The 15,869-nt window shown below is 46.8% G+C and overlaps 2 protein-coding genes across 2 annotated transcripts; one reads left to right on the top strand and one right to left on the bottom strand.

The window, feature by feature from the left end:
- Window positions 1–226: 226 nt before the first annotated feature.
- On the bottom strand, window positions 227–2,014 carry PtA15_11A84 (uncharacterized protein; the record flags this gene model as incomplete). Its single annotated transcript, XM_053161660.1, has 11 exons — window positions 227–325; window positions 422–561; window positions 706–784; window positions 880–920; window positions 1,012–1,034; window positions 1,147–1,194; window positions 1,286–1,383; window positions 1,464–1,601; window positions 1,687–1,774; window positions 1,885–1,904; window positions 1,997–2,014. The coding sequence occupies 11 exons, from the start codon at window positions 2,012–2,014 to the stop codon at window positions 227–229; spliced, it is 792 nt and encodes a 263-aa protein (XP_053024952.1).
- A 7,944-nt stretch (window positions 2,015–9,958) lies between these two features.
- Window positions 9,959–11,720, top strand: PtA15_11A83 (uncharacterized protein; the record flags this gene model as incomplete). The annotated part of the gene is made up of 7 exons (XM_053161659.1): window positions 9,959–10,427; window positions 10,496–10,541; window positions 10,608–10,968; window positions 11,064–11,283; window positions 11,384–11,483; window positions 11,551–11,629; window positions 11,697–11,720. The coding sequence occupies 7 exons, from the start codon at window positions 9,959–9,961 to the stop codon at window positions 11,718–11,720; spliced, it is 1,299 nt and encodes a 432-aa protein (XP_053024951.1).
- Between the last annotated feature and the right edge of the window lie 4,149 nt (window positions 11,721–15,869).

The following is a 15,869-nucleotide window of genomic DNA, read 5'->3' as shown; positions in this document are numbered from 1 at the left end:
TTTTTTAGTATAATCTTTTGAAAGTAAACCCTCATAAGGCTTGGCAGTTTACTTCCAAAAGATCAGGCGGAAAAGTAGTGTCTTACACAATGTAGGGGGACATGGCAAGATCATTTATTGCGTAATAATCACGCTGCCAAACAGGGCCTAACAGGTCACAGTAGAGTCTGGTAACAAGCTGTTGCGGCTGCGCGTTGCAACACCATGAGAAAATTTGGCTCCCCTTTCAAATTGAGTAAGGGGAGCCAAGTTGTTTCCTGAAGTAGCCTGTCACAACTTCTACGACTACTAGCAGCACACCACCTCCCGGAGCTAACCTCAAGACCTAGTGATTGGTTGAAGAAGTAGGAGATCAAACAAGTGGATTGAGCTATATTTAGTCAACTCATGTATTGATGAATCCATTTCAAGCGAAACGAACCTTTGGAATGAAACCCTTGTAGAGTGCCGCAGCACCTTCCTCTTTTGCAATCGTAACTATAGCCGGATACGTCCAGCCGTATTTGGGTTTTTCACCGGGCAACACTACTGCATTTTGAATCCTAGATTTGACGACATCGACTGTTGGGTTTGATGGATTTGGATCAAGGAAATGCAAATACTACGTTAGTCTTGTGCCTCGTTTTTTCTTCTTTGCGGTAATGAAAACCGAGATCGTCGCCTAAATACAAGAAATAATGGATAAATGTATGGAGAAAAGCTTACAAGGGGTATTGACCATAGTTCCCAAGCAACCTCCAATCGATCCGGATATAAAGTTGTTTACCACTTCTCGAGTCTTAGACTGCACATACAGCAGTCGATGGGGCGGTGAAGCAAGAAGGTCAATGGGTTTTGTAACTTGATTTATTTATTGCTGTGCGGATCATGTTTTCTTACGTCGGCTTTAGGCATCATCGCTCTGATTTTGAATATGGAAGCTGGAGTAATCAACGTTCATTTAGCATCCCAGCCGAGCTTTCCACAAGGTGAAAATGGAGAGGTTGGGCGGCAATGATTGATTTTGCTTACCAAAGTAACCACCATTCCACCAACTGATGTTGATGAAAAGAAGTCAATCCCATCGAGTATCGGGGTATTATCAGATATTTCGGTTGTGTCGTTTCACATTCGCATAAAAATGAACCAAGCACCGTTTTTAACGACAAATCAAGCAAAATTCGGAAACTCGACAAGAAGAATACAAACACATGACTAAATAAATAAAAAAGTGGAAAAAGCAAAGTATCAGCCTTTCGCAGTTCTCTGTTTGTTTATTTCTGCTAGAGATTGTACACCAACGCACCGCCAGAAGGTAGATTCCAAGCCTCCGTACAGCCCAAAAATTCCTTGAGCTTTCACAGTTTTCATGACCACATCTAATGGACCCTTGTAACTTGAATTCTAAGTGTGAGAAAATTACGAAGAGAGGGTCTGTTATAAACTTGACGGTCATGTTCTTTCCACTATCTGTGAGAACACACTCTATCCTGAAGCCTAATCTTGACTAATTCGAAAGGAACCACGACGATTGATTCTGTTGCGCCAGCGCTCATCCCAGTCAATAACGATAGGTTTTGCGTCAATTTATCTGAACCTGTTAATCCCTTGTAAGTTGTAGCCTTCAATAATCAACAACGCATAATAAAAAATATGAGCAGTTAGTCAGCTTCATCATTTAAGTACGCTAGATCAATATTCACTTACCCAAAAGTCATTTGCAGCAAATTTAACGGCTCGTTTGGGCGCTTCCAGCATTAAGGGTGGCACTAAGCCCCGGTAAAGCCGACCGAATCTTTGGCCATCATCCAGACCAAGTGACGTCGCATGAAGTAGAGTAGATTGAAAAAGCGAGACTGTTAGATGATGTTGTGAAGTAGGAGTCAGAGCAAATGATCAATTTACCCTTCAGTTTTGATGATTTTCTGGATTGAGATATGGATATCAAAAACAATGAGCATGTGGTTTGCAGTGGTGAAGGAGCGGTTTATTTGATAACTGGCCAACTAAACTGAACTTGAAAACAGTCAACCATTCCAGTATAGCTATCCTGACCGGGAATAGCCACTTTTCCTTGCAACTGAATTCTTGTCTTAACCTGAGCAGTAGTTGATCGATGTAGGAATTAATTCTCATCAACAGGATATTTTCGTCGGTTGAATGGAGTACTCCGAGCAGAGACTGACGACATCTAGAAACGTAAAGAAGGATACAATTAATCTAAGGGAGAGCTCGTGATTCAAGATACATTACTGACCGAGGGGATATAGACACAGCAGTTCCGTCACACCCGCGATCGCCCCTGGAATGATGTTTAGTCAAAACCAACCCCAAAAGAAAAGAAAAAAGTAAATAACTCATGTAGACTACGCGTGATCAAAGCAAACAATGTGTGAAGGGTTCCTTACCGGCCGTAAATGTGTAGCCAAATGGCAAGGCTAATGCGATGCCACACAATAAAAGGAGGCAGACCAAACCGGATTAGTGAAGGTTTATGAGTGATTCTGCAAGCGAAAGACGTTGATGTGCGTACGTTTGACCGGAGTCGGAGTACCCTTACGCCCGTCCATCGGTTTGGTCTATATATATATTTCTGGGGGGAATTCGAAAGAGTCAGTCGCACCACTTGGCCAATGAGAAGCGGATGGGCTTCTACCTTTCGAGTCCCCTGACGCTTATAAGCATATTCCCCCTCGCTCGCGCCACACCTCGAGGACCACCCAGGTCAGGTGACCCTTGATGGCTCAGAAACTCGGCGATGGGATCATGATGGAAGGACCTTGTGGCTGTTGATCGATGTAGATCAAGATCGGTGGCAGAGCCTCATGGGATTTGTAAACAAACTTGGCATCGGGGGTTTCCGTCCAAACACGGATTCATCAGCCATGGGTGAATTTCCTCAGCTTATCCATTCATCTCACCCTCCGCGACTAGGTCCCTCAGGGAGCCTGTCTGGGGCGAGGGAGGGTCCTCTTTCTACCGGTAGGGGCTTGGAGGACCTCTCCTTTTGTCTCACTTTTCCTTCTTACAGGTTCAGGCAAGCGCATAGGAGTGTGCCTTTGCGCCAGCCCTAGGCCGGCCTGAAACCCTTTGGGGGGTTTCCGAGCCGGCCGTGTATGGGTCGGGGGAGGTTTTCCACCCCGTGTCCCCCGAGCCCCCGCGGACGCCTTAGAATTTTAATTCTGGGTCTTGGTGGCTCGAGAGGAGTGAAAAACCCCCCGGAGCAGAAGAAAAAGAGCACGCCGGTGGGGGATCAGTGCTAGACCCGTCAACTCTGGCGAATTACCAGAAGCCTGAGCCTCGCACGATACCCCATCCACTTTGGTTGTTTGACCGAGTTGTTATGATTGCATGTCTTTTAGTTTCTATCTCCCCATTTTCCCTGTAGTTCGGTAAGTAAGGCAAGAGTGTCCTTGGTTTGAGCTGGAGTGTATTCGCGGATATAAAGTTTATAGCAGTCGGACTTCCATCGCCCTAGCGAGCAGATGTCTTCTATGCTTACTCCTAAAGCCATCCGCATGGATGCTCCTCCCACTCGGAATGAGTGTCCGGAGAGTCTGTGGAAACCGCCTTTTGCCCATGCTTTGGTGAGCGTTGAGATGACGGCAGCTCTAGTAAGGTGGTGACGTTTGCCGTTTAAATTATACCCGAAGAGTGAGGTTTCCTTGGTTCCTGCTTCCTCTAGCCGTCGTTGAACCGCCCATGCGGGGCATAAGGCGTTCGGGAGTTTTGTCAGCTTTATTTGCTGTGTTTCTCCTGGTTTGCATGTTTTTGCGCTGCGTAGTGTGAGGATGGTTTGGCTTGGGTCACTCATGGAAACGTCTGATGTGAGTAATTTCACAGATTTGTCAAGTGTGCCCTCTCTCGCGTCGTATGTGAGTTCTGCGAGGCGGGCCATACCCCAGAATGCAACCAGTGCTAAGTCTAGGATTGCTCTCTCTTCAGCGGAACCGTCGACGAGTTCTTCAGCTAGGAAAACCATGTGGGCCAGGTGTACCGCTTCTTTCTTTGGCTTTTTTGGTGCGGTTACGTCCGCTTTAGCCAATGATTTGAGGAATATGTTCACCCGTTCCTCCCATTCCCGGGGGTATGGCTTCTTATGGAAAAGGTGCCATGCCTTTATGCCGGAGAGGTATTTGACTAGTGTGGTTGCAGCCACTTCGTGGTTTCCTGTTTTGTCCGGGTCTCGTCCCGCCCAGCAACAGAAATTTTCAATGTCTTCGTCGGTCAGTGGAAGTGTGAAGCCCTTCGGGTACGTGTGTGCGAGACTTCTTTTGACCTTTTTCACGGCTGTATTATAGCCTTTTAGTGTGTTCCATGCGTATGCCTTGAGGAAGCGGATGTCTTTCTCTGAGAGTTCTTTTGGCACTGTGCCATCTGATGTGAAATCTACTATCTTCTCGAGTTCCATTTGAGGTGTTGCTCTTTGTGGGTAACGAAGACTTCAGCTTTTGTGGGTGCTCAACCCGAAGGGGCAGGAAGGGTGGTCATTCTCCCCCCCCCCTTTTTTTTTTTTTTTTTTTTTTTTTTTTGTATTACTTTAGGAGTATAGAGTGATAGTTACAGGCTCAGAGACTTGTGACGGTGACTCTTTGGAACTAATTACATGACTTATCACGTGTTACAGCAGGATGGTCGGTTTAGCATTGCCAGAAGAGGCTATCTAGGTCTAATGGTAACATTACCGGTAGCTGGGAAGCAGGGTCCAGCCCAGAGCTGTCCCCTCTTGAGAGGCCGTCGGCTTTATTTTCCGCCGATGTCACTCGCCTTGCGGCAAGGTCAACCTGCAGCTCCACTAGGAGTTGTTGGATGGCCTTCCACTCTTCATTGACGTTGAAGTCGTGGGAGCGCCGGTTTCGGATGGCCGCCTCCGTTGTGGTGTTATCAGTCCAAACGATAAGGGTTTTCCCTTCGCGGACGCCAAGCTTCTGGAGCATACAGAGTCCAATGCGGATCGCAACGGTCTCTACCCAAGCTATGTTTTGTCTTGGTTCTAAAGAGCCTTCCCAGCCGTTTGCTAGTCGAAAGCGGGCCCAGTGTCGACCTATTAGTACGCCGATGCCATAGCTGGTCGACGCATCTCCCATCCACCCGATTTCCGTCGGCTCTGGGTTAGGAATGATGTGAGTTTCCTTGAACGAACAGAGAGTTATCATCCAGTGTTCCAGGTCCAGCTTGACTGTGTCTGTCACTGGTTGCTTTGCCTTCTTATTTCTCCAGCTCTTAAGCCACGCGTACAGCCCGCACAGGTAACATCTGAGCTGCGGGAGGAGGTGTGAGACATGGTTCAAGCGTCCGGCCAAGACCTCGACCTGGTTATAGTGGAACTTCTTCTTCGGAGTTTGGAATTCCCGAATCTGAGTGATTCGCTCTTGTAGTTTCCCGGGAGGGAGGCGTACGGTTTTCCTGGTACCGTTCCAGATGAAGCCGATGAATTTCTGCTCCTCTGCGAAGTTGCAGAACTTCTCCTCGTTGGTCTTCAGGCCCAGTTGTGCGGATCTCCTGAATACCGCTTCCATGTCGGCCTCTGACTCGATCTCTTTTATGAAGAGATTGTCGTCAACCCATCGGAATACGGTCACGAGATCGAATTCTTTCATCATCAGATGTTTCCAGGCGTCTGCTGGGCGGCCGAAAGAGCCGCAACCCGCTACGCCGCCGAACGTAATCCGGGTGTCCACATAGAGCTGGTCGTTGAAGTCTTGTACCAACAAGTAGGGCCATTGGTCCTTCGCCGTGGGGATTTGGCGATAAGCCTTCTCCCAGTCAAACAGGGCTAGGAGGCACGGTTTTGTTCTGCCTCTGAAAAATTTTGAGACGTGGTTAAAATCGTCCCAGGTTGTCGGGAAGTTATCCGCGTCTACAAAAGAGTTCACTGAGGGCACCTGGGGGTCGTTCCGTGGGAAAGAGAGATCGTTGATTGGTCGTAGCGAACCATCACCGTTTATGACTGCCCCAAGTGGGTTAGATCTGAAGAAAGGAAATCTTTTGTGCACTTCATCGTGGGTGTAAGGGCCGAGCATCCTCTTCGTGGTTACTTCCTTGCGTATGGATGCCTCTATCTTATCTCTAGCCAACATGGCCGAGGCATGGTTCGGAGGCGTGAAGTGCCTGAGTTCTCCGCATGTGTGCTGTGGGATGCCTTGTGGGAAGCCATTCCTGAAGCCATCGAGGACATCTTGGAACTCAGGCAGCAGGCCTGCTTCAGATAGGGCCTTTTCCCATGCTGGAACGTCCATCTCACAGGTCACTTGTAGGGGCCAAGGTTGAGTAAAGGAAAACTCGCTCTCCTTCCCTATTGCGGGAGGAGGCGTATTATATTCGACTGAGGAGAGGTCTAGGTGGCTATTTACAAATTCAAAGAGTGTAGGAAACATTTATCAGAAACCTAACCATGCTTTCGGCACTAGACCGTTGGGATCCGTCAGGATGTTTTCCTGCTTATCGGAGAGAAACCAGCCGTTTCAGAAACCAGTTGGTTTGGTCCTAATTGGACTGGGCACGGAGGAAGAAAAAAAGAATCAGGGCCACTTACGGTGCGCTGTCCTGGTTTTTGGGTGGGTTGCTCCCGCTTCCGCTTGCCGAGGCTGCCTTTTGTTCTTTGTGTCTAGGGTTAAAGTTTTTCCCCTTGTAGCCGCTGGACCTTTGGTTCTTGTATCCGGATTGTCCTGGGTGGTCGCCTTCTTCGGATGAACGGTTGAAGTTGGGCTTCTGTCCCTGACCTTTGTTCGGTTTGGGGGCGCCGGTTAGAGGGTCCCAGCCGGCGCGGGATCCACTCTCGGTGTAGGGGTTGTCGGTCATGCCGATTTCGCCAAAGTTTCGCGCGTCTGAGTAGGTTTCTTCCGCTATATCTTGTCTGTAGACTGAGATGTCTGCGACCGTGGCTTTCCCGTTCACCATCACTCGGTGTGCAAAGACTGTTGAGCGCACATTCACGTCGTACCGTAGGGCGGCCATGAAACCGTGCCTCGCGAGGATCCGGTCACAGTGACTCTTGTGGGTTAGGACCCAGCCGGCAAATGTGCGGAATTGATACACATCTCTCAGAGCCACGTAGAAACCTTGGTGGTTTGTGGTCCACTCGCTGAACAATTGAGTCCATTCTGAGGGGTAAGGGAGACCGGTGTATCGGTTTCGATTCTCCGAGCTAGAGTCCTCGCTTTTTGGCCGCTTTTCCGCATAGTGTAGGATGGCCCGGTCTTGCCACTTCTTGTTGAAGATAGTTAGCGGGATTGGCGCCCGGAGTTCCTTCAGGTTCTTGTCGAAATAAGGAGTGAACCCTACGTCTTTGTGGGAGTTTATCTCGTTGACCGCTACCAAAAAATAGGTGTTTGGTGTCAGGATCTGCCTGTCTGCAAAGGGTCTAAATCTCTTGGGACTGGCGTTGAGTTTGCTTACCAAACTCCAAGTCTCCTTCCTGAAGTACCATTACTTCGCGGTGCTCCGGTTGGGCCTCGGCTTGGTCCACTGACTGGCCGAGTACCTCTATCGACTCTTCTCGGCTGTGTTTGGCCGGAATGATCTTGTTGGGCTCCGTCAGGTTCGGTCCGGCCGTGAGGGAGAGGTACACTTCCCAGAGCGTCGTGGCCTTCTCCTTCTCCCCGGCTTGGGTGGCGGCCATTATGATCGCCCTATCGCTGGTTCGATCGCCTCCTTTGATCGGACGGCTTTTGTCCTTGGTCCCTGTTTCCCGTTTAAGGGGATGAGTGGACTTCTGTCAGAAATCAAAAAAAAAATGTCTAAATTTCAACAACAAGGTCTAGGCTTACCGTGTCGTTCCCCCAGGAGGGTTATGGTCTCTATGGGGCCGTCCACGGTTTTCGGGTTTTTCCCCTTTCCTTTCAACGACTTGCTTATCATTGAAGATTCAGTATCTTCGGAGTCCGGGACAACTCCTACTCTTGCCGCGCTTCTAGTCTGGACGCCTCCTGTCAGACATTGAGAAACTAAGTCCATGTGTCTACATTATATAGTACATGTCTTATAACATAATGGTTAAAGACTACTTTATTAATTGACTCATGTACATGAAGTCAAGAGTTCAATTCCCTGTCATTGCATTAATTGTGTACCTTTTATTCGTATGTACTATTATTATGTACTTATTAGATATTTCACATTCTTTTGAATATGGAATTAACCTTATTTCACACTGATTACATAGTTGTACATACAGAGAGAAATAATCTTATCTCTCTGTATTTATCCTGATTAAGCTCAATTTATGTACAAATGGGGAGATTACATACCCATTTGTGTAAATCCCCTTCTGAATTCCGTGATCACTCCTCCTTGGAGTTAAGGATCCTTCAGGACCTTGACTCGAAGGAGGGAGCTGATCCCTGCAATATAAAAAGGGAGGTCTCTCCCCTGTAGAGATTCTCCCACCAAGATTATTGCCATACAAACCCGTGTACCTTACTGAAAATACAGTGAGTGGGGTTTATACATAATCTACTAAACCTTTTCTTCCCTTACAGCCTTATCTTCTCTTCGTGTATCCTTCCCCTAGGTACAGGTGTTATTATCACACCTGTAACCTAGAAGATAAGTGAGATTACTCCTTATACCGCAACGGCGCTTGGCTGATTTTCGCCGCGTCCCCTTACTTACGTAAAGGGTGCCAGTCCCTCCGCCTCTCGGCGTCGAGTTGGACTTTCTTCCACTGGCTTTTAGCTATAGTGTGACCCTAAACTTGCTTCCGCTACTTTACCGCCGCGGACCGCAACCAAAAATCCCATCAGCACCGAGTCACATAAGAGACCGGCGCTGACACCTCCTTTCTTCGTGGCTTGGCTTTTCCCGCTGGCCGAGGCCTGGGAGCTTGTTTGGCTATCAGACTGCCTTTGGTCGCCCGTCAGCTCCTGGGAGTCTGTGGTTGGGTTTCCGGTGCTGGCGTCATTAGGGGTGCCTGCAGCTGTCGTTGCATCATTTGCAATGGGTTCAGAGCCAGAGGCTGCTGTTCGGAAGCGGTTGGTTAATTGAGCGATGCGGTCGGACATGGTTCAAAAAAGATTGTGATAGAGTTTCCGGATAGGATGGTTTTAATTAAAATAATGACTGTTTTTAGTTGGTTGATGTAGTATCCGGTTTGCCGAAAAAGAAAAGAGAAAAGTGTGTGAGGGAAAGGATGCTCTGTGCGATGGGACAAGGCGTGAGCTGAGGTGACAGGAGGAGTGCCCTGGCGGCCTCTTTATGTACCTTCTCTGGCGCCTTCGTCCCCTCGGAACCATCTTTGGGTCGCTAGGTCTGCTACGTGTTACGCAGGCCCCGGTGTCTTGCTGTTGTGGCAACAGCCACTGGGTTGTAGCGGGAAGGCTGGGGAGCCTGTCCCCTAGCCTCCCAGTGGCGCTTCTTTCCTAGGGGCAAGGAGGCGCTGGAGACGCGTCCCAAAGCTTGTCGCTAGGGGTAGGACCCCATGGACCACGGGACCTCGCTGCGCTCCGGTTCCCTCCCATCAAGAGGCGCAAGATTTGGCGTGATCACAAGAAAACTGGACTGCCTTTTCCCTACACGGTTTATCTTCTACATAAAAGACGGTTTCATGTATGTAAGTACGTCTCCAGCGAACAGTGCTCTTTAAATCCAAGAAACGTCAGTTCAGCTCACCCTGTACCACACCCCACACTTCAAGTACACGCATGCTCACAATACTAAAAACAAATGATCCCTAGCTGCCCATCGCATGAACAGTTCGTGGAGTCATGGAAAGCGATTGGCGTCCGCAAGCGGAAGATCAGAGACCGAGCGGAAGATTGATGTCTTCCATCGATTGCGCTTAATCCCTCTAGGTGGACAAGTGTCCATCCTAGACGCCAGCCCTATGATCAATTACTTGGCCATAGTATGGACAAGTAATTGATAGGGAAACCTCAGTTCACAATTCTGGCCCGTTTTATTTAAAAGATCTTGCGCTGCCCTCGTCACATCGAGCCTCAGGATTAAGATCTATTCGTCCCCTCCAGTCTCTTCGTCCACAATGGCATCATCAATGTCCTCCTCGCCAAATGCTATATCCGACGGACTTCCGCTTGTCAACGCTATGTCACTGACGCTGAATCCTTATCCACTCATACTTCAGACAATCGCGGATCAGCAAAAGAGTCTCAGCCACCACGATCTCCCGAGGTTTACAACTATCCTAGGGGTCGTCCATGCTATTCTTTTCGTCGTAGCCGCGGCCACTTTGCTCTTGAAGGTCTTCAGGCGCCCAGATGGGGAGCGCAGGAAAATTTGGCTATGGCGGAAGCATTACACCTCCGACGACCAGGCCATCCCATACCTGGTTCCCAACGGGAATTTCGTCATTGAGGCCTTGCAAATGCTTGGTTGCACGTTGTATCTGCTGTTTGTCATCTTCCTTGACTGGGAGGTCAGGTATCCCGATAGCGTCCCAGATTCTGTTCGCGCTGGCATGATGTTTTGGCACGCAGTAGCTCTGGTACCAGGTGCGTTACCTGCCGGGTTTAATAGTGTCACACTCTTTTATTTTTGACCGGCGAAAACTGTTACTTAGGATACATTGCATTCTGGTTATGTGGATGGGGTGCATTTTATGTGGTGTAAATTGGTCTCCTGTTTAAAGGAGTAAATGTGTTCAAACTAACATATTTCACTCGTGAAAACAGATATCTGGCACCTGACCGACCCAACAATAAATCTACATCTTCCAAGAAGAGTCCCATCGAGCATTCCTTGGTTCTGAACACGATATGCATATCAATACCCGTATTTATTACGGTTTACTTTTTTATCATTGGGATTCTTATGACTTTCAAGCTTAGACAAACCATCAGTACCTATAAGCTTGTGACCTTGACGCTCAATCAACTTTCGACCCAGTGGAAGGCCAATGATCCGATGCGTTTTAAAAACAACAAACGTCTCTTTGACATCTTTACCACACTTTCCGAAGAAGTAAATCAAATGATCAGTGTTGCTCAGGCGGAGGCCTTCGGTGGGGCTGCTGTATCGATAGTCATGATTACGGTAAGTACTTTGATTTCATATCAAACAAACAAATCGACAACGACTGCTTTTTGATTGTGCACTACTAACACGCGTATCGTACCGCTTCTGAACAGTTTTATGTTGTCACTGTACTTGCTACTAGCCGATTAGTAAAAACTTCAATCCTGATCGCAAGCGGGAGGAAATCAGTTTTCCAGTCGTCGGAATCTCCCGTAGAATCAAGAGAAACCCTCAGATCAAGCACTGCAACGCGTGATTCCAAAACCAAATCAGAATTACCAAGAAACACGTTCACAAATTATATTTCCTTGACAAGGTTGCAGAGAAGTTATTGTAAGTCATTGCACTTATCTTCAGCTCGCATGGCCCTAATATGCACGAACAACAAAAATCCTCTTGTGGACGATGCAAACCCATCCTATGATCGATACAGATTTCATAATCATCAGTTGCGGAATTATGGCTGTGGCGTTAGGGTTGAATTTCTCGACCAACATTTTTTTTGCACTCAAGATGAAAGTAATGGTAATCGAGTGAGTATTTTTCATTATCTGGGCATATATTCTGGATGAAAACTTAAGAATGCGAGCCGAGAAACAGAACCAAGTGGCAAGCTGTACTGATCGACCTCGTAACCGGTACAACTGTCACCTTATCATTGTCATTATTCCTCCAAAGTGTAAGTTTGTAAACAACTCGAAGAGGCCAGGGAACTAGGGTTGACTGATCTTTGCTTTTTCCTTCAGCTCATGCTGTCGATCTGGGGCTAGCACATGTTTTTTTTATCTGGGGTTTGGACGACCATTACGACATCTCTCGTGTCGAGTTACGTTCGCCACACGCTCTTTTTCTCCCAATTCAATCATGTCACATGAATCCACGAACTTCATTCATTCCAGCTAACAAATGTAACTTATCATTTCGCCCTGGCCGTTCGATAATTGGCTACTACGTATACTTTTTCTTGCACGAGCCGCTTGGGTTTCAGGCCGGCGGTAATGAAAATATATGCTTTGATCAAAATGGGAAGATTGTGACATGGGTGAGGTAGAGAGCGGATGGTCAAGCCATGCGACTATAAGGGAGGGGATAGGACCAGCTTAGAGGTCAAAGTAGACTCAGATATCTGTTGGTACCCGGCACCGCCTGGCGGACAAGGCGGTACTTGACCGCGGATACCGCTGGCGGTTGCCGGGCTATACACACTCGCCAAGGCGTGCATGTCGATGCACGCCGTCCGGCCATCAAGACTGAGAACACTCTTGATGGCTGAAGCCTACATACGTGGGCCGCCCAACGGGTGGCCTGCCCCCACCCGACAAGGTCGGGGGTCTGTTCAGTTCAAAGAACTTCAAACCCAGCCTGAACCCGCTGATTAAGGGTGGGATTCGGATATATCCGGATTGTTGCTCCGTGGCTTTGATTCGGATATCCCAGATTTCTGGACGGATATCAAACACGGGATGGGTGATACACAGGAACGGAAGCACTCATCTTCGTCAATATCTCCACTATAACCACGCGTCGGAAATGGGGAACTTCAAGTATAACAATGACGGAATGTAAGCATCATCTCGAAGTTCTTCAGAAATGGTGGAGGGAGACCCAACAAGCTGTTTGTATATATTCTGATTCCATATCCGACTGGGACGCTTCAAATTTCTGCGTACATGGGCACAAGTTGCTCATATGCACCGATTTACTTATTTCAACATCCCGACTATTGTAACTTCAACCTCATCTTGTTGGCTTTCATTATGGCCTCGGGTTATGGATTGCTCCTGTTAGCGAATCATATGGGTCAGTGGTCATCATTACACAACTGTTGGAAGGGAAAAGAAAACTATCAGACGTTGCTTCTTCCGCCCTCCTTCCACCACCTTTTTTCTTTATAAGAAAGCACGCAATTACTGATTCTCTTTCTGTTCGTTGGTCTTTGTTTTTATAAACCTTTTTACAGATGCAGAGAAGGAGAAAGAAAAAGAAAGCAAACGGGAATAACTTAAATATTGTCAGAAACGTTTTCCTCCATCTTCATAACGTTACAGTGCGGGACACCACTTTTGTGCTAGTCCCCTGATGGTGTCCCAAATGTTGGGCTCGAGAAATTCACCAAAATCCCACGATACCCCGGGGGTTGTGGGGGGTAGGGCGGTGACCAGTCTAAAAATCACAAGTCCGAGTGCAAGATTTCTTTCCCCAGCCTCCAAGATGGCGCCTATGACAACAGCACGAAGAGCTCAAATCGAAAGACGAAGGAAAGTCCTTACTTTGAAGAAAATCCTCTTCAAGGCAATCAAAAAAGCGCTGAAACCCTTCTTGCATCCTCGAAAACCACCTGCTATCCTCATTGCTGACAAAGACAACCTTATTGTAATTGAAAGCAAAAATGAGGATAATCTTTGTCTATTCAAAACTCCTCTCTTAGAAAAATATCAAGAGGAAGATATTGCTCTGTATGAAGAGACTCAACAGATGCTTAAATGGTGTTGTAATGGTGAAACCTCCGCACAGCAGAAAAAACAAATTCTCAAAAGTGGAACTTCAAAGTACAAGATGCCAGTTCCTAGCTCTGACCTAAACTCAAATAAACTCGTTCCTAGTCCACTTCAAAGACAGACTAAAAGTAATTGACTGAAGAAAAAAGAGCAGTCCATTAGTAAGAAAAATATGTTGATGGGGATGTATTTCATCAAGAAGCCAGCCTGCTGCCAAAACTTTTCCAGATTCCAACACTTCTTCAGTTCTCAACGGTGAAGCTAAAGCTCTGAATCCTTCGACCAATGATACAACAGACAGAAATAGAAAGGCCAACCTTGTGATTTACAAATCTGGTGGCCACTTTGCTTCTCAAGAAGAATGTATCCAAAAGCACGTTGAGGCCTCTTGTAAGCCTCAATGAAAAAATTGGTGAGTAAGGTTCAGAAGTCAGCTTTCAAAGAAGATTATCTTTGGCTCATAGAGTCTATTGGCAGCTTGAGAAACAAGAACACCTACAGGTGCAAGAAGAACAAGACACTGAATTTTCCAGCAATTGAGCTTGAAGATTACAGCTTACTACAATATGAGAACAAACTTGCTGGAATTGAAAACCCAGCTCTTGCTGAATCATTGGCTGCATCATCCTCCTGCAACTGTTTATTATTGTCCAAAGAGAAACTAGTGTTCTCTAGCAGCACTGGACGTGCTAAACAGATTAGGTTTTGAGCACTATACCTTGTGGCCTTCAAACAGCTGCCCATTTCAAAACAGGGCCAATGAGCTAAGCATGAATCTATTCTCACAAATTAAGGTGGATATCTTAAATGACTTGAGTTGCTGGGCTTCTTGACAGAAGCCAGGAGATGTTAGCATATTTATCTCATGAGTACAATGCATGTTTCCTGATTCCAATCTTGGTTCTTATTGCAGGTAACTCCATCAACTTTTCACCACCATGCAAATGATGTTGTTTTACCCAAAAACAGTTTCAACAAAAAAAAACTCAGTCAAGGCAGCCTCTAGATGGATCTACAAGATGGGATTCTGACCCTCAGTGCAGTCAAAAAGGGGTAGTTATGTTACGGATAACAGAAACATAACAGTTTTTTAGCCGTTATCATTACAGCTACCTGTAGCGGCAGGGCGTTACGGTAACACCGTGATGTAAGAGGAACTTAGTCGTGTTTTTTTTGTTAATGGCGCCTGCGGAGCTCTGGATAACAGATGGATTCTGAGCTAGAAACAGCCTTTTGGGGTCCATTAGCATGTTATTCAGCAGATAACGCGCAGTAACAACCTCAAAAAGGAGGCTGTTACATTACGTGCAAGGCCTGCAAAGACCCTGTTACAATTAACGTAACGGGGTGCCGCGGGTAAAAAGGGTAGTTATGTTACCCAAATTGCGCGGATAACACAGCGTAACATAACTACCCATTGTTGGTACAGTGCAGGACCTCACTTCTGTACTAGGTTCCTGGGGGTGGTCCCAAATCTTGAGCTTGGAAAATTTTAAAAACTCCCAAACACATGGGGTTAGGGGGGGTTCAAAGATATTTGGGGGTCAAGCAGGAAGAAAATCTGAAGTTTTGAGGGCAAATTTCATTCCTCAGCTTCCAAAATGGCCTCAATGATGGAACACCAGGGAAAAATTGAGGTCACCTGAGGGCATGTGATGTGAAGAAGACTCTTGTTCAGTCTCCAATCATACTCCAAAACCCATTGAGTGGGACTCCCCAATGACCAAAAAGGGGCCATTGTTTTGATAGTGGAGTCTTGCCACAGTAGCTCAGGTGTCTGAACATGTTTTACTCAATGTCACCTGCCACCAGCTGTCATCACATTTTCCCTGGTGGAAGCTCAAAGAACCCAGATTGATAGAAAACAACAAGATGCTCTACTATGGAAAAAATCATTGCATTTACATGGTCCAAAATACACTGAAAATGTGTATTATGTACTTAAAACATATCATTCATGCATAATGCACTCCCCTCATGCTGAGTCCATGGGTACCAAATCCAACCAACCAAAAAAGTAGATTCTTTTTCTGAGCAGTGTTATAGAGCTGGTAAGATATTCATGGAATCCCCTTGCTAAAAAAAAAAACTTTGCAGACACAGGCTAGCACAGAAGTGAGGTCCTGCACTTCTTCTGCCAAAATTCCTCATCTGGGCCTTAATTGCACTTCATTTCTTAAAAATCTAGCACCACGTAGCAGGATGGTCCTCCTAACCTCCTACAGCCATACACAATAGGCCATCTGTCTTCAAAAATTTGAAACAACTTTGCATACCAGAGTCTGTTGAACTTGTCATCACTGTCCAATATTACTTTCTCCACATACATATAAACACTTCACCAGCAACTTCCCATGTAGTATTACCTTTGAAAAATCAAACCATAACAATCCAAATGAGGTGGCCCTCCTGATGGCACCC

The sequence above is a fragment of the Puccinia triticina genome, chromosome 11A (genome assembly GCF_026914185.1).
Source record: "Puccinia triticina chromosome 11A, complete sequence".
Lineage (NCBI taxonomy): Eukaryota > Fungi > Basidiomycota > Pucciniomycetes > Pucciniales > Pucciniaceae > Puccinia > Puccinia triticina.
Note: the sequence above shows the minus strand (reverse complement) of the source record. Positions and strands in the feature narration are given on the sequence as shown.